The sequence below is a fragment of the Rhipicephalus microplus genome, chromosome X (assembly GCF_043290135.1).
Source record: "Rhipicephalus microplus isolate Deutch F79 chromosome X, USDA_Rmic, whole genome shotgun sequence".
In the NCBI taxonomy this organism is placed as follows: domain Eukaryota; kingdom Metazoa; phylum Arthropoda; class Arachnida; order Ixodida; family Ixodidae; genus Rhipicephalus; species Rhipicephalus microplus.
Window position 1 is genome coordinate 288,339,315 of NC_134710.1, and position 26,703 is coordinate 288,366,017.

General features: G+C 49.3%; 1 protein-coding gene across 1 annotated transcript in view; it reads left to right on the top strand.

The window, feature by feature from the left end:
- The first annotated feature begins 348 nt into the window (after positions 1-348).
- Positions 349-26,703, top strand: part of LOC119162181 (locomotion-related protein Hikaru genki) — a 121,800-nt gene continuing 95,445 nt past the window's right edge. The window contains exon 1 of the mRNA XM_075879296.1: positions 349-492. Coding sequence (XP_075735411.1) covers positions 408-492 — 85 coding nt within the window. The 5' untranslated portion in view covers positions 349-407. The remainder of the gene's footprint in view (positions 493-26,703) is intronic.

A 26,703-nucleotide genomic window follows, 5' to 3' on the forward strand; every position in this document is an offset into this window, starting at 1 on the left:
GTACATACCCTCTTTGTATGAGTGGCGCCGGTAGTTTCCCTTTCACGTTTATATGTACACTCTGCAACAAGTGTCACACGCATCGCGTCTGATTAATCCTAAAACGCGAACGGTTGCGACAGGTCGGTCATATATATACGCACTTGAACGTGCTGCGTATGCACAAGAAGCCGGTGGCGTGCTGGCATTAGCCGCGGCGCACGTTCGACGCCGAGGTTCGAGCCTCGATCCGTGCCCAGGGAAGAGTGCACGGCCGAGCCCGGCACGGGGCGCGAGCGAGCAACTATGGCCGCGCTCCACCGCGCTCGGTCGATCTGGGGGATGCTGCAATCGATTCGGGCAGCGCGACGTCCGCGCTGGCGGAATGCAGGAGCGACCGCGGTAAACAACCAAGGGCCGGCCCGAAAATGGTTCATGCGTTGCACGCCTCCGTGATGTTCTTGGTGCTCTTTGGCGTGGCGTGTTCCCAACCGGCGCAAGTGACACCCAAGGGTAAGAAGGCACCCCCCTCGCTCCTGCGTTGCCACTTTATTACCTCAAAACTGGGCCACTCTGGCCACGCTCTTGCGCGGGCAAATCAGACCTTATAGTGGACGGCTTCAATCTCTCTCTCTCTCTCACTATATATATGTATATATATATATATATATATATATATATATATATATATATATATATATATATATATATATATATATATATATATATATATATATAGTTCACTGATTTTTCCCGCTTGCACGCGTTGGATTACCAAATCGTTGTACGTAGAGCGGGCGTCATACGACATATATTCCTATACAACAGCTTAAGTGGGGCACGCCAGCTCCAAGATTTTGGTTGATGTAGAGCCGACGACGCTCACGCGCATCAAACGCTTGTCGTGCTAGCGTCGTCATTAGGAGCAGACTAGACACGACCGCCGAGCTTTTTGCAGCTTGAGGAACGTGGTAAAAACGAAGTGACGGGCGTTTGCCGAGGTCTGTGCCAAGTCCTGATTTGTTTAGACTTATGGGAGACTCCTCTCGCACTTACTACGTCGCCTGGGGTGTTTTTGCGACTGGCTTCCGGACGAGCAGATGACAGCGGATTGATTGATATGTGGGGTTCAACAGGCGATAGCGCAAATGGTTGTAAATATGTTATTAGCATGCGAATGTATGCTAAAGGGCAATGCGCAATCTGCCTCGGCTGCGTTAAGATGTTCATCTGGTTCACCCTCCACTTCTTCTGTTGTGAGAGCATTGATAAGTTTACCGAACCCGCTACGCCACTAGCGTTTGCCCAAAACAAGAATACAATCCCGTGTCTCATATTCGTATTCTTTTATCTAAGCAGTGAGTGATTCTCAAGATAACCGCGAGAGTGACACTGCGTGTGTATTGACCTAAGGCTGCCGGCGAGTGACATTATTTTCCAACGAGCACCTCTGCTAACTAGATCGGGTGTTCATTTAAATGCACAGGATTACATGAGAATGACGAGGGACGTGTATTTATACTCAGTTGTTTTATTTTAGGTAGTGACTATGGTGACGGGGCCCGTCAACTCGGTACTATATATTTTTACAGTGATAGGGCCTGCCAGCGTAGTGTAATTGTAACAGTGACGATTACACTACGTAACAGTGCCGATTACCCGGGCCCGTCATAATAGCGACGTAGCTATAGCGACAGCCCCGTCATCGCAAAGCAATGACTACGGTGAGGGGGCCCGTTACCGTAGTGGAATGGTAAAAAGGAGAAGGGAGCCCGTTACCGCGACTTTGAAGTCGCTTTAGACGCCACCGTCTAGCCGTTCTGGCGGCGTGTATAGCGGCTTGACGCGCAGTTGGGGAAGCGGTCGTGACGCAGGTCGTTTGTTCGGATTTCCGTTTTGGAATGTTTAATCTCCTCCCCCCGGCTTTTTTTTCCAAGGTAATGCTGCAAGAAAATCATTTCGCTGTCTGCGGCGGTTGTTAGACAGCCCTATGTCGATTTAGTGGCGCAGTGTCGTTGGTGTCCGACTTTCGTGCGAATCGCGCTCTTTTTTATTTTCTTATCTCAGTATTCCTTCAGGTATCGTTGCTTGTTTTTAAATGATAATTGTGTTTATTCACTGGGGATATAACTATTCACTTTCTTTTATGTCGAACATGAAATGAATACTTTTCCCGCTGATTTTTGATTGATAATGGGCGGGCAGATTGCGTTGTATGCGTGCGAATCAACTTTATTATTGCATTGAACAACCACCCACGGCGGGGTTCCCATTCCTTTGCACTGATACCGTAGCTCAAACTAATAATTAGTTACACGTAATGTGATGCTCCCAAACCAATCTGTTCCGTGTATTTCTCGTGTCACTGTATAAATGCGACATATGGGCTGATGCCAAACGTTGTGCAGGTCGACATAGAATGTGCGCCAGCCCTGAGGGCTCTGTAGTTGGACAGCGCGTTTCAGTAAGTCCCAAAACCCCAAAACATATGACTACAATACATGTAGCCCTGATTTCGGGCCTATATCGCCTGAAATCGCGCACACAGAGTTATTCATGTGATCAAATATGATGATGATGATGATGATGATGATCATCTGCTCCTTCTAATAAGGGGATATGCACGTCGTTTTCTTCCCATGAATGTGTGCTATTGCTACATGCAAATGTAGATAGACATTTGAGCTCTCTACGGTGCAGTACATACTCGCATGATGGTTTACTCTCTGTAGCTGTCTTCCCATTCTGAGAAGACTCTTGTCCTGCGGGAGCGAAACGCGTTCTGTATCGTTCTCGACGATTAAAATGCGAGGACGCCGAAGTCGTGGGCGTGACTGGTCGTCTGACTGCTTTATTTTGCAAGTGCTGGCTGGTGCGGCTGCGAGCTTGGGTAAACTACAAGGTGTGACCGAGTCGATAAAACGAATACGCAAGAATGAACGTGCATCTAGCAGCGTCGATGTATCCTACGATGAGGGAAGGTAGCTGTAAGGAGCCTGAACGCAGTCACCTCGTGCATCGGTAAAGAACAAATAAACAAATAAAAACTTCTCCAATCACTCAGTAAGAGCACATACAGCAGCACTATGTTGACGACCGTCACTATAGGCAGCATTGTTAAAATGGGTCACCTCATAATTACATCATTACGACGCCGTAATAATTGCCTCGATGGTGTAGTGTCTGTGTACGCACTTTTAATGGAGGTGTTGAAAACTCGCTACACTTGCAGTACTGCATTGGATGTTGTGGTGGGGGGAGCTCAGACCAGGGCTCTGTGGCAGCTGCGACTCAGCGAGCCGGGTCCGTCACCGGACAACCTAGACTCAGCTGATCAACCAGGTTCTCGTTCACCCGCGGATCTTCCCACCGCTTCAGTGTAGGATGCTGCCTTTGAAATAAGCAGTATTTTTCGAAACAATGTTGAAATCACGAAAGAAAAGTTCAGTTGGTCAGCGCGTCGGAACTCCAACAACGCACACCAACACACCAACAACGCATCCGGCCAACAATTCATCATGTTGCACAACAAAAACGTACCCACTGCGCCTAAAAAAAATCAACGCGGTAGGGCTAACAACTGCCACAAACAGCGACGTGATTTTCTTGCAAAAAATCTAAAATTACGACTCATTGAAAGCAGTAACATGAATACTGGCGCAGTACTATAAAGAATAAAAAAATATATTAAAAAAAGATTGAAACTGAGAACCTGCGGCACGACTAAATCCCTAATTGCGCGTCAACCCACTGTCCCACTGCACCACCAGAACAGCGAGGCGGTGGTGTCTAAAACGACTACAAACGACTACTGCGCTGACGGGCCCCGAAACCATAGTCATTGCCCTTATTTTACGCAATTTATTGCCTCAAGGAGGCATTGAATTTCTCACATACACTTTTCTGGTAATATTGCCAAAGAGGCGACATACAGCTTTCAGATATTACAAATCATTTTGGCGTTTGTGAATCAACTTGCGTTCGCATACTCTTATTGTAGGGGAAGGTTTCACGAAAAGTTTTCCAGGAAACGCGAAGCAATATTATCGGGGCCGCATATTTCTCAGTAGGTTTTCTTGACCGCTCAGAGCAGTTCGTGCCAAGTGTTTGACCATATTTTTAGGTATCCAAACGCAAATTTTGCTCGAGCAGACGTACTATATATACCTCAACGTTCGAGTGCACTTTTTATTCCACCGGAAGCGTCACCGTGGCACCTCTCAAAACTGAAGATAAAACACCTCAAAGGGGAATTGACAACTACAAGCATTTTTTTCTCATCAATTTCTCAAAATCCCACCACGCGCTAAGAAAAGTTTGCGTGCGCTCCTATCTTCCCAATTAATGAGACGGTGCTTTGAAACCAAACGTCACTATAGCGTGGCGCTTTGGGCTAGTAGTTATGACATGGCTATAGTGGGAGCGCGAGAGCAGAATGACGACCAAGAGGCACGAAGGAGACGAGCGCTAACTTCCAAACTGAGTTGATTAATCAGAGCGCGAAAACATATAAAGGAGACTGTAAGCCATGTGACAAAAACTATGTGACACAAAGAGCGATCCAGGTGTAAGAGAAAAAACAAAAGCAAAGAAAAATACAAAGAAATATCTGTCAGGAAACGAACAGAAAAGTAAAAGTAAAAGTACTCTAACTAGTTGCGCGCTCCGATACCTTTAAGGAACCTTCTTTGACCGAGACACGGAGGGCTTGCTAATGCATGACACCTGTTCGCGTGCCATCTGCGCGGCCTCGACGACGACTCGGGTGCGCTCATCCTTGTGCTTGTACAGCGTCACTGTGTCCTTGAAAAGGGGCACACAGTTGCACTCAGTGCAGTGCTGAGCAAGAAAACCATCTTCCCCTGTTCTAACATTGTTAGCGTGTTCTCTCAGTGGATCGCTCTGACATCTTCCGGTCGTTCCGACATAACGAGCAAAACAGGAAAGGGGGGGTCCTATAGACAACTCCCCGGGAACAAGCCACATACCCGTTCCTATGCTTAACTTTACATCCAGTTGATGACTGCTTTTTCAGAGTGTTTGTAGATTTGATGAGATCGATTATTTGAATGCTGCGGAGAACAGCACACGAACACTCGCACGTTTTCCGATTTTCTTGAGCCTGTGTAATATCTGGTGTTTGCACGGAACAACAGCTATTCTTTCACGTTCTGTGTCCGTGTTTCTCCGATCCTGTCCCTGTCTCTGCTCTGCCTACTGGTCCGCAGGAGAGAATCAGCGACAGATGCAATCAACGCCTCAGAAAAACCTGAAGCCATAAGTCGGGTTACTTGAGCTTTTAAGCTCGCAGAGATGTTGTGAAAGCACGACTTGATCATGGCATTCTCAAGGCTTGCCCGTGCTATGCCTCGCTTTACTAGCTTGCTGTGAGCAGAAAAAAAATGAAGCAAAGGTTTCTGCTCACGTGGTTGGTAACACCAACAAATATTCTGTGTACTAAAAAACAATCTTAAATCCGAAAAGCGTAATGTGTCATTCTAGGCCATTTCATGTGTCAACACAAGAGGATTCACACAGTCTTCAAAGACGCCCATCGTTTGAGCCGCAGTCGAGTAGAACATAAAAGAATTACACTTTAGAACCACCAAGAAATCATCCACGTATCTGAATACTTTCACGACATGCGTGCCCCCTAACGTTTTTTGCAATTTATCGCTGGTCAGTGCGTGCGACGCCGACCTTCAACAAGCCTGCGCTCGCAGCCACCCGTCTGCTCCACTACGGCGTATGAAGCAGGGTGTCCTTGGGTGTGCCAGGAGAGCCTGCTTGCAGTGGGTGTGCCAAGTGAACTATAGGCGAGCACCTCACATTATGCGCGAAACGATGTTCGGCACCAGCCAGCCAGCTGGATGACTGTGGAGTGTGAATGGACAACAGCTCACCGATGCTGCAGCTCAGGCGGCACCCCAGGTTTGGCCATACTGAGGAAGGACCCAGTCTTTTTGGAGTATCCACCTTTTTTTCCGCTAGGCAGGCTCCTGTTCTCTACTGCGCGCGTCCGTTACATATAGCATCTCCCCGTGCACTTCTTTTTCTCTCTTCCAGTTTTTATTCCTTCTCTTGTCTTTCTCTTCTTTCTTCCCTTCGCTTGCAATCGCTGACAGGCAAGTAAAACCCAATGGCTTTTTATTCAAGAAGGCGCGTTCGCGTTTGGCAATTTATTATTGAGTTGTTAATATACGTCAATCTACTAGACGCTCTCTTTAACGAGAACCAACAGATAATGACACATAGGAAGGTAAGAGGACGTTATTGGTAGTAATTATGGCATAAATGTCAAACAATTAGGCTGGACAAAAAGACACTAGTGGGGATGTAAACCTGGCAGACTTGATGTCTTCAGGTAGTGTGCGGGGGATTACTGGTTAGCTGCCAACTTGTAAAAAAGATTGTGAGCTACAGTGACTGAAGTAGACAAAGAAACAGTGTTCCAGTCTCGCCGTTTTGGCTACGAGTGGCGCTAACTCTCTCAGGTCTAAATGTACAGAACACAGACACGAGTCCTTAAAATTCCTTTCTGTCGTTCATCCACACTTAAGTTAAGTACTACATATATGCCTATAATTTGGCTACCCATAGTCCTTGCTCAACAAAACCCATTGATACCTATATAAAACGTGGACTTACTCCTGGCAGCTGTCTGCTTGCTAAAAAAATTCAAAAATCAAACCATATCTACAGATTGAATAATGATGAGTGGCGCGAATCGTCCATACGTCCATCTATCCGTCTGTGCATGCGTCTGTCTATGTGTTGATCCGGGCGTCCATCTTTGCGTCCATCAATGCGTCTGTTCGTGCATCCGTCCATCTGTCCCTACGACCGTCCTTATGTCCATCTATTCATCCGTACGTCTCTCTGTCTCTCCGTCTATCTGCTTGTCTGTCTTTCCGTCTGTCTGTTTCTCTGCCTGTGCATTAGTCCGTCCGTCCAGATGTCTGTCTGTCTGTCTGTCTGTCTGTCTGTCTGTCTGTCTGTCTGTCTGTCTGTCTGTCTGTCTGCCCGTCCACTTGTGCGTCCATCTATTCATCCGTTCGTGTGTCCATGCGTCCGATCGTGTTCGAGAATGCAAACGGCCCGTGGGTAACAACGACGAGATGCGAGCCAAAAAAGCCGAGCGCAAGCCTCTTCAACACACCCGCCGCTCTGCTTCGTGCATGTCCAATCTATGATCCGCCACGTACGGTGACTATCCAGGAGAATAAGGAAGGCACCCCTTCCTCGCGCACCCAGGCACAACCCGCGCAGCAGCAAATCGGACAGTAGTGATACAGAGCCATCTAGAATATCCTCACTCAGCTGCAGTTCGTATGTACTTCTATAAGACAGCGCCACCTATTATACTGTTCGAGAGATATTGCCTTCACTTTTTTCTCGACTCTTCTTCTATTGGTTACGCCACACGTTGTACAAGGTTATAGACTAAGAGGATCTTCGCCTATAAAAAACGAATAATAAAACAAATAAAAACATAAAACCTTCGCCTTCAAAAGTAGAACGCGATAGCGTAATGGCACCCGTGCACAAGGTATTATTATTCGCTAGTCTGGGTTCAGTTCTCGGTTTGTGCTTCAACCATGTGTCACACATGTCCCGTTTATTAGGGAGGCGATCGCCGGGCTAATTCCAAGAGCCGAAGTATCGGCCCCCCGAACCGCACCACGAAAGCGTGGACAATTTAGAAGTGGTCCTTATTGGTGCGCCAGCGGACGCCGGCTGTGGCCCAAAGAACAAGTCAGAGCCGAGAGTTGATAAACAAACAAATTATATTCTCAATAATGGCAGATCGAAAATAATACACAAAAATGCACACTCCACAATAGTTACATACAATACGTCACCAATCAGACAACGTACTACACAGTACAATCAGCCACACTCAAAACAACTGACACAGACAACAATACGCACTACAATGCAGTCGCATGCATTGAACAACCAAGACACTTAAGGACTAAAGAGATAGAAAACCTATTCAGTCCAAAGTCCTTGGAACAAAAGTCTGAATGATACTCTTCCGAGAATCACTCACTCAAAGTCCAGCGTTGTTGTCGTTCCGTAGTTCTCGAAGTTTCTCTTCCAGGAAAACTCGCTTCCTCAAATGGCCACTCTCCAAGCTTCAAACTTCTTCGCCGGAAATCCGTCGGCTTCACACACGCAGCTGTTGCCCGCGTCTTCGCTCAATAGCGGTAAACCCACGCTCTTGCCTGTAGCTCGAGCCGTCCCTACGGACCAAAAACTTCGCCGACTATACGGCGGACTCTCTACGCACTCTGGCGCTCACTTCCGTCTCCTCCTGATTTCTCGTCTCGGCTGCTCGGTTAAATACCTTGCGCGCGACTTTCCAGATGTTTCTCGTCATTTCGTCGGCGTGATACGCAGCGAAGGCTGGGGAGAGGCACGAGACGGTTCGACTGCCCTCTCCGGAGGATGATTCACTCGGTCTGACCCCGCCTCCTTCGTTCTAGAAAAATCGCGGCCTTGCTGGGCCGCCGATGTGGGGTGAGGAGGATCGTCTGCGAAGCCGTGCTTCTGCAGGGAGAGCGCGCGCCCGGGAGCCCTGGATGTTTCTCTTTTTTTTTTCTTTTTACCTCGCGGCGTTTCTGCCGCCCGTTGTCGCAAGGATTTGGCGGCGCGCTCTTTTTTTAGCGCTCGTTCTGTGACACCATGTCATGAAGCAACAAACAACTGTGCGCGTAACGTTGGGTTTATTCAAACTATCCTAATGTTTACTGCAACTACAGTGACGCTCACCGCACTACGCCATAAGTATTTCTTTTGCGAATGAGCGAAGCGCCCACTACGCGTCACAGAGGCAACGCGCGAACCTACACCGCTTCTCACTTTGCTCATGTATTTGAAGCTGATGATAAATATGAATATATCTGAACGCTTTGTAATGCACGGGAATATACGACACCCACTCATTGTGCAATCCACATGTTATGGCGCATGACGCGATTCTGCTTCTTCCACGCAATATTGCATGCTTTGAAAAAATTTCTTCCCCTACGTGACACTCACATAGTGCGTTTTTTTCCCCGATTCAGTTTCAAACAATATTGTTGCCTTGTGGTAGAACACCTGCTTTCCTCGCAGAAGGCCTGTGTTCGATTCTCACCTGTATCGAAGCTTCTGTTATCTGTTTTACTGGCATCTTTCTTTCTCAATTTTTGGAAATGGTAAAGATGACAATTTTGCGTTTACAACAGACGACACCAATGCCTACGCCGACAATTTCTGCGAAACGTCATGGCGGCGAGCGGCGCTTCCTAACACTTCCAGGTTTGAAACCGAGATGCGGACAGAATATGGTGTGGTCCTGGTCTCGATATAATGAATGGCATGACAAATAAACACAACGAACACTGATTCTCTCCCCCCTCTCTCTCTCTCTCTCTTTCAATATATATATATATATATGTGTGTGTGTATATATATATATTAATTTGATTCGTGGGGTTTAACGTGTCGAAACCACCATATTATTATGAGAGATGCCGTAGTGGAGGGCTCCGGAAATTTCGACCACCTGGGGTTCTTTAACGTGCACCCAAATCGGAGTACACGGGCGTACATCGTTTCCGCCTCCATCGGAAATGCAGCCGCCACAGCCATGTTTGATCCTGCGGGTCAGCAGCCGAGTACCTTAGGCACTAGACCACCGTGGCGGGGCTATATATTATATTGCCACGTTCCATTTCCAAAGTTTTTGTTATTTACCAATGCTGACCCGCAGGGCGCGGGTTCGAATCCCGGCTGCTGTGGCTGCATTTCCGATGGAGGCGGAAATGTTGTAGGCCCGTGTACTCAGATTTGGGTGCACGTTCAAGAACCCCAGGTGGTCTAAATTTCCGGAGTCCTCCACTACGGCGTCTCTCATAATCATATAGTGGTTTTGGGACGTTAAACACCACATATCAATCAATCAATTGTTATTTCCCAAAACACCACATGATTCTCAGCGCGAACCGCGCCTGCAGTTTTCGAGAACGTTCCGGACTGTAGTAGATCATTTCGATAAGATCACGCCCACTGTGCGAACGGTACAGATTTGCTCAGATTTGGGTGCACGTTAAAGAACCCCAGGTGGTCGAAATTTCCGGAGCCCTCCACTACGGCGTCTCTCATAATCATATGGTGGTTTTGGGACGTTAAACCCCACATATCAATCAATCAACGGTACAGATTGTTCTGGAACCTACGCCACCACCAGCGATAACGCTAGAACATTCGACGGCAAGAGTATAAATGCCGACGCGCTTCGCCGCTTGTCAGTTGTTGATCAAAGGCCGACGCTCCGTTCGCCGCTATCAGTTCGAGACTGCTATCTGTGCAAGACTGCTGCTGTAATTGGACTTTCCGTTTACCGGGCACAGGTTTGACCAAATAAACAGTTAAATCCCAACACGAAGTCTCCTGTCTTCGGCCACGTCACGACCCCATGATATCTGGTGAAGGTGCTGTTTCTTCTGTGTACCGGACGCCTACGTCAAGCCGTGAACCCAGCCCATGCCGTGAAGACACCCACGCCAGCAACGAGCAGCGATTTAGCCGCAGGCAACAAGGTCTGCCACCGGAGTACAGGCTTTTACTGGACAAAGCTCGGAAAACCAAGACGTTGACGTCGACCACGGTGACCATTAAAACGCCGGTTCTACCTGCACCACTCCTGCTCCGGAAACATGGCGATATTCACGGAAGATATGATTAAACTCTTCCGCCACGCTGACTCCGACATGTCCGAGGAGAAGAAGGTGCGTCTACTTATGTGAGGAGTAAAGCAGGAACTCTTCGCCGGGCTGATCAGAAACCCGCCTAATACGGTCGCCGAATTCATTTCAGAAGCATCTACGATAGAGAAGACGCTCGAGATGCGCACGCGGCAATATAAGCTACGCCGACATTCAAGTGCTCGGAACCACTGACTTGCGTGAGACGATCCAAGTGATCGTGCAAGAGGACCTGCGAAAATTACTTCCTTCAGCGCAGCCTCACGTGGAATCCATCGCGGACGTCGTACACCAGGAGATCCAGCAGTCACTGGGCGTTCCTCAGCCTCAAGAGCCGCAGCTGCAAGTCATGAGCTATGCTGCTGCAGCACGCTGCCACGCCCATCCTCCACGCGCACGCCAAAACGCCGCCCCATCACACTTCCATCGCCAGACACCATCGCCGCCACCACCCCCACCGACGACCTACCGTTCCCCAGCGGGCTTGCACAGTGCGCAGAGGAAAACCGACATTTGGCGCACCCCTGACCACCGCCCACTGTGCTACCACTGCGGCGAGGCCGGGCACACTTACCGCCGTTGCCAGTACCGACAGATGGGACTGCGTGGCTTCGCCGTCGATGCACCACGTCCGCAGCCAGGGGAACGGCCACGTGGCATTGCCGACTACCTGACAGGAACTAAATGGACACCAAGAAGTCCTTCTTGTTCGCCGTCGCCCAGCCGCCGCATGTCACCGCACCCCCGGCAGTACTCCGGCCCAACACGGGGCCGGTCTCCTAGCCCGTATCCGGGAAACTAAGGGCAGCAACCGGTGGAGGTGCGGTTGCTCTGCGACAAACTACCGAAGATCCTTCGACGACGACGACGCCGCGACGGAGCTTTCCGAACACAACGCCAACCAGGCAAAGCCCTGAAGGTGAAAGCTCACTTACTGAAGGTGGCCTGACGACGCAACATGGAAGCAGCGGAACAAGTCGATGCAGCCGTGACCCGACGCCACGCCCTAACTGTAATGCGAGACGGCGAACTAGCGACTTCGACGCTCTTATCGACGGCCACATTATGACCGCTCTCGTCGATACTGGAGCCGACTATTCTGCCATCAGCGGGTCGTTCGCCGCGAAGTTAAAGAAAGTTAGGACCGCTTGGAAAGGCCCTGAAATCCGCACAGCCGGAGGTCATCTCGTAACGCCTGCAGGAATCTGCACAGCAAGAGTCACCATTAACGACCGTATTTATTCTACAGACTTCGTAGTGCTACAGCGTTGCTCGAGATATGTCATCCTTGGCATGGACTTCTTATGCCTCCATGGTGCTGTCACCAACCTAAAAACAAAGCCGATAACGTTATCCACAGAAGAAGCACTACCGCCGCGCACGCAGTCAGGACACCATGCCTTGAATGTGCTGGAAGAACAAGTCACCATTCCGCCTCGCTCAAGCGTCATTATTTCAGTCGGCGCTCCTAAATCACCTTACTTGGAAGGCGTCGTTGAAGGCAGTCGGCATCTGTTGGCCACCCGAACTATTTGCGTCGCAAGAAGAATAGCAGAACTGCGGGGAGGCAAAGCAACGGTTATGCTCACGAATTTCAGCAATGAGTACAAACATGTGAACAAAGGAACAACGGTCGCATACATCGAAGAAATCGTCGAAGCCACCAGTGCTTTCCCCTCGCTGATTCAGCGGAAATTGCTCAGAGGAACCAAGCCCCTCCCATAGCTTTCGACGTCAATTCCAGACTTCCGAACGATAAGCAAGAACAGCTCAAGGCCCTGCTCCTGTAATACGAAGATTGCTTTTCGTCGCCGTCGAAAATTCGGCAGACCCCAATCACTAAACATTGCATCATAACCGAAGAAAATGCCAGACCACTCCATCAGAGTCCGTACAGGGTTTCGACGCGAGAACGTGAGGCCATGAAGAGAGAAGTTGATGAAATGCTGCGGGATGAAATTATCCAGCCGTCCAAGAGTCCATGGGCACCCCCGTGGTGTTACTGAAGAAAAAGAATGGTACCCTACGTTTCTGCGTCGATTATCACCGCCTGAACAAAATCACAAGAAAGGACGCGTATCCTCACCCACGAATAGACGATGCACTTGATCGGCTCCATAACGCCAAGTACTTTTCGTCAATGAACCTCAAGACTGACTATTGGCAAATCGAAGTCGACAAAAGAGACCGAGAGAAGACGGCGTTTATAACACCGGACGGCCTCTTCGAGTTTGAGGTGATGCCCTTCGGCCTTTGCTCAGCGCCTGCAACTTTTCAACGCGTTATGGATAAAGTACTGGCAGGATTGAAGTGGCAGATTTGCCTTGTGTATATGGACGACGTCATCATGTTTTCCTCGAGTTTCGACGAGCATCTTCGGCGCCATGAAGCTGTACTTCAAGCCATCAAGACGTCCGGACTCACACTGAAGCCAGAAAAGTGCAGATTTGCGTAGGAGGAGCTCTTGTTTCTGGGGCACGTTATCAGCAAGTCTGGAGTTCGTCCCGATCCTCGGAAAACAGTGGCCATCGCCGACTTCCCGCCACCCACTGACAAGAAGGCCGTGCGCCGATTTCTGGGCCTGTGCGCCTATTATAGGCGGCTCGTGAAAAACTTCGCCTGCATCGCCGATCCTCTCACTAACCTTACCAAGGCCGACGTGGAGTTCAAGTGGGAAACGCCACAGGAACACGCTTTCCAGGAGCTTAAACATCGCCTCCAGACGCCTCCATTACTTGCCCATTTCGACGAATTCGCCAGACAGAAATACATACTGACGCAAGCAGCGTAGGTTTTGGCGCCGTTTTTGCGCAGAGGGCTGACGGACTTGAAAGGGTTATTAGTTACTCCAGCCGATCGCTATCCAAAGCAGTAGCAAATTATTCCACAACAGAAAAGGAGTGCCTCGCCATCGTCTGGGCTACGTCGAAATTTCGCCCCTACCTCTACTGCAGGCCCTTCAAAGTTGTGAGCAACCACCACGCCTTGTGATGGCTAGCCACCTTGAAGGACTCTTCAGGTCGCCTCGCACGATGGAGCCTGAGACTTCAAGAGTATGACATTACTGTCATTTACAAGTCCGGCAAAAACACTCCGACGCCGACTGTCTCTCTCGTGCGCCTGTCGGCCAACCACTACCCGACGACCCGGATGACGACTACTTCTTGGGAACAATAACTACCGACGACTTCGCTGAACGACAGCGGGCCGACCCGGAACTTAAGGCCCTAATAGAATACCTCGAAGGCAGGACCGCCGAAGTCCCGAAGGTATTCAAGCACGCACTTGCGTCGTTCTTTCTACGAAACGGTCTTCTACAAAAGAAAAACTTTTCACCGCTTCTAGCTAAGTACCCCCTTGTGGTGCCTTCAGCTCTGCGACCAGAACTCTTGCAGGCCCTGCACGACGATCCGACGGCAGGGCACCTCGGTGTTTCTCGCACGCTCGCGAGGATACAAGAAAGGTACTACTGGCCACGTCTTACCACCGACGTCACTCGTTATGTGAGGACATGCCAGGACTGTCAGCGGCGCAAGACACCACCGACAAGGCCAGCGGGACTTCTGCAGCCAACTGATCCACCTTGCCGACCTTTCCAGCAGATTGATATGGACCTACTGGGGCCGTTCCCGACGTCAGCTTTCGGAAACAAGTGGATCGTGGTAGCTACCGACTACCTCATCCGCTACGCCGAGACAAAAGCCCTGCCAAAAGGCAATGCATCCGAGGTAGCTAAGTTCTTCGTCGAAAATATCGTCCTACGTCACGGCGCCCAGGAGTTCTTTATCACCGACAGAGGAACGGCATTCACTGTCGACTTAACTCAAGCAATCTTGGCATACAGCCAAACAAACCACCGCCGGACGATAGCGTACCACCCACAGACCAACGGCCTCACCGAGCTGCTTAACAAGACGATCGCCGACATGCTGTCAATGTACGTCGATGTCGAACACAAGACGTGGGACGCCATTATTCCGTATGTGACCTTCGCATACAAAACGGCGGTGCAGGAGACGACGCAGATATCTCCATACAAATTGGTCTACGGAATGAGCCCGGCAATGACGGTCGATGCCATGTTACCCAATGTCATCGACGAAGAAAACCTCGATGTGAGCGAGTACCTTCAACGCGCCGAAGAAGCCCGACAACTTGCGCGTCTCCGCATCAAGAATCAACAGACTCCGACAGCCACCGTTACAATCTTCGACGACGCTTCGTGGAATACCAGCGCGGTGAACGTGTTTGGGTGTGGACGCCGATACACCATCGTGGAGTAAGTTAAAAGCTTCTGCGACGGTACTTCGGACCATACAGGGTGGTTTGACGTCTCGGCCCACTTGATTACGAGGTTGTCCCCGGCGGCATCACGAACTCTCAACGACGCCAATCGCGACCTGAAGTCGTCCATGTCGCACGCCTCAAGTCGTTTCATGCGTGTTAACAAACTGAAACAACGTTTTTTTGTAATATTGGTGTATCGTAATTTATTCATTCTACTTTCTTGCATTAATGTTGTACCTTCATCTTTAGTTACAGCATCGGGACGATGCCTTTTTTCAGAGGGGGGCAATACCGCGTTCCATTTCCCAAGTTTTTGTTATCCTCCCAAACACCACACGATTCTCAGCGCAAACCGCGCCTGCAGTTTTTGAGAAGGTTCCGGACTGTAGTAGATCATTTCGATAAGATCACGCCCACTGTGCGAACGGTACAGATTGTTCTGGAACCTACGCCACCGCCAGCGATAACGCTAGAACATTCGACGCCAAGAGTATAAATGCCGACGCGCTTCGCCGCTTGTCAGTTGTTGATCGAAGGCCGACGCTCCGTTCGCCGCTGTCAGTCCGAGACTGCTATCTGTGCAAGACTGCTTCTGTAATTGAACTTTCCGTTTACCGGGCACAGGTTCGCCCAAATAAACAGTTAAATCCCAACACGAAGTCTCCTGTCTTCGTCTTCGGCCACGTCACGACCCCGTGACAATATATATGTATATGTAGAGATTAGTGTCGTATATATATATATATATATATATATATATATATATATATATATATATATATATATATATATATATATATATATATATATATTGTGAGAATTCGTTCTACGTCATCTTCCTCATCTATCAATAACCATCATCAGTCTTCGGCCCGTTCCCCTTCATCATCGGCGCCATCTTGCTGTTGCTTGAATAAAGCGTCAGCTGCACCGTTGTATTTCAAGTGGTGGAAGGTGCTTTTCGATCTCTTCGACCTCTCTATATCCAAAGCCAGCTCCTGGAGCTCCGTTCGGGACGTCGCTTACGCCAGCAGAGCACCATGACGCAAGAGCAAGCCCAACCGAACCGCCCGCCGGCGCAACCACCAGCTGCCAACCATAGCCCAGTCAACAACCCCCCTCGGGAGCCTCCAATCTTCTCCGGTCTGCCTGGCGAAGATGTCGAAGACTGGCTCGACAACTGTGACCGTGTAGGTCTCTACAACAACTAGAACAAGGCATCGAAATTAGCACGCGTCCAGTTTTACGTCTCTCATGTTGCCAAGACGTGGTTCCTGAATCATGAGAGCGACTTTCGCGATTGGTCTTCCTTCAAAGACCAGCTCCGACGCATTTTCGGCACACCGACTGTCCGTTCAGAAGTTGCTCGCAAGAAACTGGCAGAACGCGTTCAACATTGCGGTGAGTCCTACACTTCCTATATTGAGGATGTGCTTGCATTTTGCCGCCGTATCGACGACACCATGCAAGAAGGTGATCATGTCCGGCACCTTCTGAAGGGTATCGGACCTACCGCTTTCAACGCCCTCGTCGCACACAACCCTTCGACGGTTTCCGACGTCGTCTTGGTATGCAAGCGGCTTGATACCTTGCAGTCAATCCGCCTGCGACCCGACTTCTCTGAGAACCCCCTGGCAAACAGTATGGAGCTCCGATCCATTATTCGAGCCATAATTCGTGAGGAATTGTAAGCCTACAATTTACCTCCTTCTAACAACGTCCCGCTCAATCCGCCTCTAGCGATCTGCGTGGCATTATTAGGGAAGAAATGTCAGCGTTTCAAAGCACCCACCATGCTCCACCATGCCCCCAACCCGCTTCGTATGCACAGATCGCTGCAATGCAACCCTCGCCGTCTCAAGTACCACCACCTGTACCTGATCACGAACATCTCGCACCTCTAGCCGCCCGTTCACCGAACCCTACCTACCATTCTTCCTGGCGGGCCCCACGGCCTATTTGCTACTACTGTGGAATTCAAGGACACATTTCCCGGGTCTGTCGACGTCAGCAGCAAGATGAACGTCGTGGTTATGCCGCTTTTGAATGAGACGACACATGTGCTCGAGGTTACTACCGTTATGCCGACAGTCCTTCCAACCACCAATCACCGTCTCCTGTGCGCATTTCCAACACGACCAACAATACACGTGCATCCCGACCACGCTCCCCTTCGCCACTTCGACGCTCTGTTTCACCACTTCGGCCTGTCTCTCAACTGGCTGTCCAGCGATCGGAAAACTAAACAGTGCAGTTTTTGGAGGGAAAACTGCATCGCGGCGAAATGACCCAAGTCCTCCTGAACGACCGTCAAACATGTTATTGGTAACTGTTCAAGGTGTGCGGGTGTTGGCTTTGGTGGACACGGGAGCAACTATTTCAGTTATGCGTGCCGACTTGTGTTCTCGATTGCGGAAAGTGAAGACACCCTACCTTGGATCATCTTTGATTGGGGCCAATGGAGCAATAATTAGACCATCGGCCCAATGTACAGCGCGTGTCTTCATTGATGGTATTCTTCATCACATCACCTTCGCTGTCTTAATTTCATGTGCTCATGAACTAATCTTAGGTTGGGACTTTCTCTCATCAGCATCTGCATTAATTTCTTGCCGTCAACGTGTAGTCGAAATGACCGAGACCAATCACTGCAGCGAACGCGTCGACGAAAAACCATTGCGTTTCTTCACAGCTTCCGAATTCATACTGCTCCCGGGTCAAGAGCAACTCATCACCATCACTTCTCCGAATATTGCCAATGGTGACGTCCTTATCACCCCTTCCAGCAGCTGTCTAACTCGCGGCGTTGTAGTCCCCTCCTGCCTGGTGCGGTTCAAAGACAGTGCTGCGATAATCCTTGGCCTGAACCCTACCCCAGAGCCCGTCCTCCTACCCCAAGGTTCTGCAGTGTCACATGTGGATACCCAACCGGTATCTTTGGTTTCTCTTGACGCCTTGACAGCTCAGCCACAACAGGCCCAGTCTGTTACTTCCTCCTCCTTTGCTCCCGGGATAAATCCTGACCTTTCTGCTTCTCAGCGTGTGGCGTTGCTGAATTTGCTAACGAAACACCAGGCCTCCTTCGACGCGAATGCTTCGGCACTAGGACAGACCACAGTTGCGCATCATCGCATCGACCCTGAAGGTCAGACTGTTGTACGCCGTCGCCCCTACCGAGTCTCCTTGGCCGAGCGCAAAATCATCGAGGAGAACGTGACTGATATGCTAAACAGAAACATCATACGACCCTCTACCAGTTCTTGGTCATCACCCGTTGTGTTGGTACAAAAGAAGGATGGATCGGTACGGTTTTGTGTTGATTACCGCGCGCTCAACAAGATTATCCGAAAGGATGTATATCCGATGCCCCGTATAGATGATGCACTTGACTCATTGCAAGGCACCCAATACTTCTCCACCCTTGACCTTCGGTCCGGGTATTGGCAAATACCAATGGACGAAGCAGACAAAAAAAAAGACCGCCTTTTCTACGCCGGACGGTCTTTACGAGTTTAACGTAATGCCATTCGGTCTATGTAATGCTCCCGCCACATTTGAAAGGGTGATCAACACTGTTATTCGTGGCCTCAAGTGGAAAACTTGTCTATGCTACCTCGATGATATCGTCGTGTTTTCTTCCACTTTTGATGAACATCTGCAACGCCTAGATCAAGTGCTCACATGTCTCTCCGACGCTGGACTTCAACTAAACACAAGAAAGTGCCATTTTGGCAACACAGCTATAAAAGTTTTAGGACATCTCGTTAGTAAAGATGGCATCCAGCCCGATCCGGACAAAATTTCCGCAGTCCTCAACTTTCCGCGACCCTTTCGTTCCAAAGAACAACGCAGTTTCCTTGGACTCGCATCGTACTTTCGCCACTTCATTCGCAACTTTGCCACTATTGCTGCTCCTCTCCACAAGCTCCTTGCTAGTACCAGTTCCTTCGATTGGAATGATCAATGCGAAGCCTTATTTCAAGAACTCAAGTAGGCACTAACATCCCCACTGGTGCTTCGTTATTTCGATGACAAGGCACCTACGATATTACACACTGACGCGAGTGGACAAGGAATCGGCACCGTACTCCTCCAGCGCGACCATGCCTTTCGCGAGAACGTTGTCGCGTATGCAAGCCGCACTCTGACCTCTGCAGAGAAGAGGTACTCGATAACCGAACAAGAGTGCTTGGCTGTTGTCTGGTCCATCCAAAAATTTCGTCCATACCTACATGGTCGACATTTTACTGTTGTGACAGACCACCATGCTCTTTGCTGGTTGTCCACAATCAAAAACTTGTCGGGACGACTTGGCCGCTGGATTCTCCGATTACAATCTTATGACTTTGACGTCATCTACAAGAGTGGAAGACAACATCAAGATGCCGACGCTTTGTCACGATGCCCTTTGTCGCAGTTTTCGGCGCACGTCACATCCCCTTGTCAAATTGGCTATACGGAGGACGCCTCGTCGATATCATCCATTTCTTCCCTACCTTATCCACCCGTACGTCAGTACTTACTACTCACCAGCGAGCCGATTCTTATTGCACTGACATGATTGGTCGGCTTATCGGTGCTTCGTCTTCCCCTAATGCCAGGCTCCGGAAACAACTCCGACTATTCAATTTCGAGGACGATGTGCTATATCGATACATTTTCCACCCGGAAGGCCACCGATGGGTTCCCGTCGTACCACGCGCACTACGCACTGAAGTTCTGCGCGCTTCCCACGACGACCCGACGTCAGGACACTTGGGTTACTACAAAACATACGAGCGCATCCGCAGTCGATTCTTCTGGCCAGGTCTTTCCACGACAGTAGCTAAATATATAACCTCGTGCGCACTTTGCCAACACCGCAAGCGGCCCACTACTGCTCCAGTCGGGACCCTACAACCACTTTCTTGTCCATCAGAGCCGTTCTCTGTCGTCGGAATTGACCTCTTCGGGCCCCTCCCACCTACATCAGACGGCAAGAGGTGGATCGTCACCGCGGTTGATCACTTGACCCGGTACGCTGAGACGGCTTCAATAACTCCAGGAAGTGCTTCGGAAGTAGCAACTTTCTTCTTGAATGCTATTTATCTACGTCATGGAGCCCCTCGTGTTCTTTTGAGCGACCGGGGAAAGGCATTTCTTTCAAGCACACTCAGTGAAGTTCTTCAAGCATCAAAAACAGATCATAAAACAACATCTAGCTCTCACCCGCAAACCAATGGCTTAACGGAAAGATTTCATCGCACGCTGTGTGACATGCTGTCCAAGAATATCCGACCGGACCATCGCAATTGGGATGCCATACTTCCCTTTGTCACGTATGCATATAATACGTCAGTTCAACGAACCACAGGCTATTCTCCATTTTTATTAGTATACGGACGCCAACCGACATCACCACTCGACGTTTCATTCTTTTCTGGCCCCGTCAAGTCTTCACCATTCGTTTGCGACCAGTTTCTGTCCCGCGTTGCTCGATGCCGTCGTCTTGTCCGTGTAAACAACGAAGCTAGCCAAGAAGATCTCAAACATCGTTACGATGCCACTCACCACGTCGTTCTCTACCGCCCTGGCGACAATGTACTTCTGAGGACTCCTGCGCGAACACCTCGCTTATGCGAAAAGTTTGAGTCACGCTATCTTGGCCCCTACAAAGTTATTGAACAGACCTCACCGGTAAACTACCGTGTCACACCTGTTCATGTCCCCACTGACCAACGCTGCCGCGGGACAAAGATTGTGCACGTTTCGCGTCTCAAGCCCTGTTGTATGCGTTCCACAGCGTAATTCGCGGCCAGGCTGGCCGCTTCCGTCGACGGGGGAAATTAGTGTGAGAATTCATTGTACGTCATCTTCCTCATCTATCAATAACCATCATCAGTCTTCGGCCCGTTCCTCTTCATCATCAGCGCCATCTTGCTGTTGCTTTAATAAAGCGTCAGCTTCACCATTGTATTTCAATATATATATATATATATATATATATATATATATATATATATATATATATATATATATATATATATATATATATACGTTTCGGCCTAGAGTCTGGCCGAAGGCCAGACTCTAGGCCGGAACGTCGAAATAAACCACGTTGTGACTGCTCACGAAGGTTTTACTGAACTATATATATATATATATATATATATATAAGGGAAAGAAGTGTATACTTAAGGGCTCGTTGTTCCGTGTTTTGACACAATATTAGCGAGATATAACAGGCAGTAAGGCCAAGGAATGCATAGGGGAAGTAATTAGACCAATTGTAATGTAAATGGGAAGAAAGAAAAGTGGGTATATATATATATATATATATATATATATATATATATATATATATATATATATATATATATTCACTTCCGGATCTGCCTCTATCTCGGCATATTAACTGCGGAAACCACCCATTTGATTCCATATAGGTCACACTCTTACGAAGCGGTTTCCCTAGAACAAGGGAACGTGAACACCGCGAATCATACATGATTTATAAATTTAACACATTAAAAGGTGGTCTAAATAACACGCCAGGCATACTTTCTTCAATTCGGGCTCTGCAAGATTCAGGATAATATTTATCCTAACCAAACGTTTTAGTTTTCTTTTTTCTACTTTCTTTTTCTTTTTGTTCTTCTTCTCCCTTTTTTACTTTTCTTTAATTGTCATTTTTCTTTTCTTCTGATTTCGCCCGGAGCACGTGTTCGGGTGTGCGGCATGGGCACGCGCATTCCGAGAAAGGTGGACTACTGTCGAAGAATCCTTACCCCCCCCCCCCCCCCCCCTCAAAGAAATCACTCACCCGATCCAGACAACCAGGTAAAATGACACATTCAACCCCCTAGGTAAAAAATTGAAAAACAACCTCCAGTATATATTTAGTATGCTTGAGCCACAGACCGGAGATCATAGCTGCCTGGCAAGTGCCTATCCTGCACGTGCAAAGCTTTGACACGCGTAGCCCTTGTTTGTTGTTCTTCTCTCTTATTGTCTTTTTTAATTTATCACATCGTTCTGACGTAGCCCTCCTCACCGGCCTTCAAGAACAACTATGGAGGGGGAGAACAGGTGGAACGCGACAGTATTCTTTACAGGCTACGGGGAAAGCTGATGAGAGGTGAATCTGAGGAGTGAAACTTTTTATCACTGAAATTTGCTTAACTTAGCCACCTGGACCAAAAAACGTGCCGTGATTGTATGTTGTTTGACCACTCGCTTTTTTTACAAAATGCACCTGCCATTGCTAGTACGCACACGTGGTCGTTTGACTACTTATCAGTGTATAATGGGTGGCATTGCCACGTGCTACGCTTAGTACGCACACGCGGCCGTTTGGATGCTTATCAGTGCATGATGGCTAGTTGGGCCACTGATATATGTATATTTTTCTTTTTCTTTTTCTCTCTCTTTTTCTCTTTCACTCTCTCGGCAGGACGATGGTATAAAAGCACGTTGGAGCCTACTAAAGTCTGTCTGATTAAGATCGGTCTCCGATCGACACGTCACCAATGAACAGTTTTTTTGAGGCACATACTTTTTTCCCTTAATTCTACGGCAACCGAAGCCAGACTCTTTATAATATATATATATATATATATATATATATATATATATATATATATTAAAATAAAGGTGTCGTACGTCAAGAAAGGTTCAGACGCAGCTTGGCAAAATGTGCTTTATCAGGCAGGTCTGGCTAATGGCGAGCGGCGTGCGCGAGCTACTACTACAGCCACCGATCATCATCGTCTTCTTCATTACCAGCAGAACGTCCGTTATTCAGATTCATTATAATTACTCCCCGCGAAATAAGGAGGAATCCTGGCGACCTATGGACAAGTAAACACGGGAAGGTCGTAGCAGGGCTTAAGTCTCGAGACGTTGACAATTTCCTGGCCACGACGACGTTGGTCAGAAGATGGTTCCAGTGGCTCAATGAGGTAATTCACTGGTGACGTTTTTTGTAGCACACGATATGGGCCGTGATACTTGGGGACCAATTTGGTAGAAAGGCCAGGTGTAGCAGAAGGGACATGCAGCCAGATGAGTGAACCTGGATCGTAGGAAGTAGTGTTATTTGATGCGTCATGGTGGTGCTTTTGGCGTCCTTGGTCTTGGGTTGTGAAGGATCTTGCCAGTTGGCGGCATTCTTCAGCGTATGTAGCGGCTTGAGACAAAGTCGTGGACTCTGAGGAGTCAGGTTTGTACGAAAGAATGGTGTCCATAGTGCAAGAAGGTTTGCGTCCGTAAAGGAGGAAAAAAAGGAGAGAACTCAGTAGTGCTTTGAATGGCGGTATTATAGGCGAACGTGATAAACGGGAGCACTCCGTCCCAATCGGAGTGGTCTGACGAGATATACATAGACAGCATGTCACCAAGGGTGCGGTTGAAGCACGCTATCATTCCATTGGTCTGGGGATGATAGGCGCTTGTAGTGCGGTGAACGACGTGGCACTCACGCTGCAATGCTGTGCTGACGTCTGACAAGAATACGCGACCACGATCGCTCAGTAACTCCCGATGTGCTCCATGACGTAATACGATGTTGTGAAGAACGAAAGTCGCAACGTCTTTTGTGGTAGACGAGGGAAGGGATGAAGTTTCGGCATACCGCGTGAGATGGTCGATGGCAACTATGATCCAGCAGTTACCGTCAGCAGTGTTGGGAAGGGGACCATTGATATCGATGCCGACGTGGTGGAATGGTCGGGATGGGCATGGTAAGGGTAACAAGGTACCGCTGGCGTGATAAGGGGGAGTTTTTCGTCTCTGGCACGTCGAGCAGGCCCGAATGTATTGTTGTATAAAACGGTACATGCCACGCAAGTAATATCGGAGACGTATGCGAAAATAAGTCTTCAGGAAACCTGCGTGGCCACATTGGGGGTCGTCATGAAACGTGGAACAAATTTCGGATCGTAGATGACGTGGAATCACGAGTAGCCACTGACGTCCACCGGGTGCGTAGTTGCGTCGGTACAGCACGTCGTTGCGAGTGGCGAAGTGCTCGACTTGCCGACGCAACGTGCGAGAAGGGGGGAAGCCGTCCGCCCATCCAGGATGTCTAGAATCGAAGCAACCCAAGGGTCCTTGCGTTGCTCAGATGGCATGTCGGCGATGGTGACGGCAGTGGCATCACAGGTTCGACTTTCACAGCAGTCCGGGTCAGGGGGTAGGGGCGAACGGGATAGAGCGTCTGCGTCCGAATGTTTGCGGCCGGAGCGATAGACCACATGAATACTATATTCTTGGAGGCGTAATGCCCATCGGGCGAGGCGACCGCTTGGATCCTTCAGTGACGACAACCAGCACAGGGCGTGGTGGTCAGTCACGACGTCAAAAGGGAGCCCGTGCACGTAAGGTCGAAATTTCTCTATCGCCCAAATAATGGCGAGGCATTCTTTTTCAGTGACGGAAAGTTGATTTCGGCTTTGCTAAGAGTTCGGCTTCCGTAGGCAACCACGTACTCTTGGAAGTCGTCTTTCTGCTGTGCATGAATAGCGCCTAGCCCGACACCACTAGCGTCAGTGTGGATCTCTGTGGGTGCTGATAGGTCGTAGTGTCGCAGAATAGGCGGCGACGTGAGGAGGCGGCGCAGTTCATTAAAAGAATCGTCACAGGTGGCAGACCAGGCTGAAAGGTCTCTAGAGCCGGCGAAGATCTTGGTCAAAGAAGCGATGATCGTCGCGAAATTGCGGACGAAGCGCTGGAAATAAGAGCAAAGGCCTATGAAGCTTCGGAGCTCTTTTATGGTGGTCGGTTTGGGAAACGCTGAAACGGCTGTAAGTTTGGCAGGGTCAGGAAGAATGCCGTCTTTTGAAACCACGTAGCCAAGGATCGTAAGCTTTCGAGTGGCGAAATGGCACTTCTTCAGATTCAATTGCAGCCCCGCGGCAGAAATACACGCGAGGACTTTATCGAGGCGGGTCAAATGCGTTGCCAAATCAGTTGAAAAGACGACAATGTCATCTAAATAACAAAGGCAAACGCTCCATTTGAGGCCTCGAAGGATAGAGTCCATCATTCGCTCGAAAGTAGCTGGCTCGTTGCAGAGGCCGAAGGCACGACTGTGAATTCCTGAAGCCCGTCGGGCGTGATGAAAGCTGTTTTTTCGCGATCGGCCTCTGCCATGGGTACCTGCCACTATACAGAGCGCAGATCTAAAGAAGAGAAAAATTCGGCTCCCTGTAGCCAGTCCAAGGCATCGTGAATGCGTGGTAGCGGATAGACAGCCTTGCTCGTGATTCGGTTAAGTCGTCGGTAGTCCACGCAAAACCTGATGGATCCGTCCTTCTTCTTTACCAACACAACTGGAGAGGCCCAGGGACTGCTTGACGGTTCGATCATGCAACGTGTCAGCATGTCGTCAACCTGTTCATTGCTGGCACGGCGTTCGGTAGTTGACACGATATGGGCGCTGCCGTAATGGCGTCTCTTGACCGCTATCTATACGGTGAAAAACAGATGACGCTCGACCCAAGGAAGGCTGATTGTGGTCAAACGAGGCTCGAAAACGCTGGAAGAGCTTGATCAGCTGTTCCTGCTGCCCAGGCGTGAGGTTGCAATCAATGGACTTGCGGAATACATCCATAGGTTTGTAAGTGTCAGTCGCGGGTGTAATGGCACAAGTCGGTAAAAATCGCTTGTCTGGATAGATCGGGTCTTCAAAAATACAATTTAAGGTCTCGAGGCTTCCCAGACACTCGCCGCGTAGCAGGATGTACGGACAAGCAGAAACGTTGCACGCATAAAGTACCGCCGAACCATTGAAAATGTTGATGACGGAAACGGGAGGACGATGGTTCGGTGTTGCACACTGGCTGTAGTTGCTTGGAACAGGAGCGTCGAGTTATTGGCAGCAGGGGAAAACAAAGGCACTAGGACGGCGGACAACGGCGCGATGCGGACGTCAGCTGCGGCAAACACTTTCAAGGGACTGTGGTGGTCGATATCAAGGCACGGATTCGTCAACGTGAGTTCAGCACGAGCGTAGTCGACGAGGGCCTGATGGGTAGAAAGGAAATCCCATCCTAGTATGACGTCGTAATATGAACGTGGGAGAACAACAAAGTTGACGGCGTACCAAACATCTTGAATAAGAACGCGTGCTGTGCACTGAGCTGGCGGTGCGATAAAATGGGAGGTGGCTGTATGTAGAGCAAGATTCGTAAGCGGCGTTGTAACTTTTCTTAAATCGCGACACAGTTTTTCACTAATTACAGAAACGACGGCGCCTGTGTCGACAAGTGCACGTACAGCAACACTTTCTACTAGCACATCAATTTCGTTGGTCGGACAAAGAGGAGGTATTAGAAAGTTCGACGACGACGCAGTTCTTGCCTCCGGAACTGCGGCTGTCAGTTTTTTTCTCGAGCGGGGCTCGTGCGCCGAAGCATCGGGGAGACAGATCGGCGACGGGTTGGTAATGACCGGCAAGAATCGACAGGGCGTTGTGGGGACAATGAGTCGGTGATAGGAGAAGATGGTTGCCGGGGATTCTGGGCAGCCTCGTAATTTGCAGAATTCCCATGGTCTGGAGGCTGGAAGTTGCGACGGCGACAGTAGCGTGCTATATGTACCACGAAACCGCATGCAAAACAGAAGGGTCGATTATCCAAGGTGCGCCATGGGTTAACGACAGAAGGTGCAGGGTGCGAAACGGGATGGGGTGCCGTGTATGTAG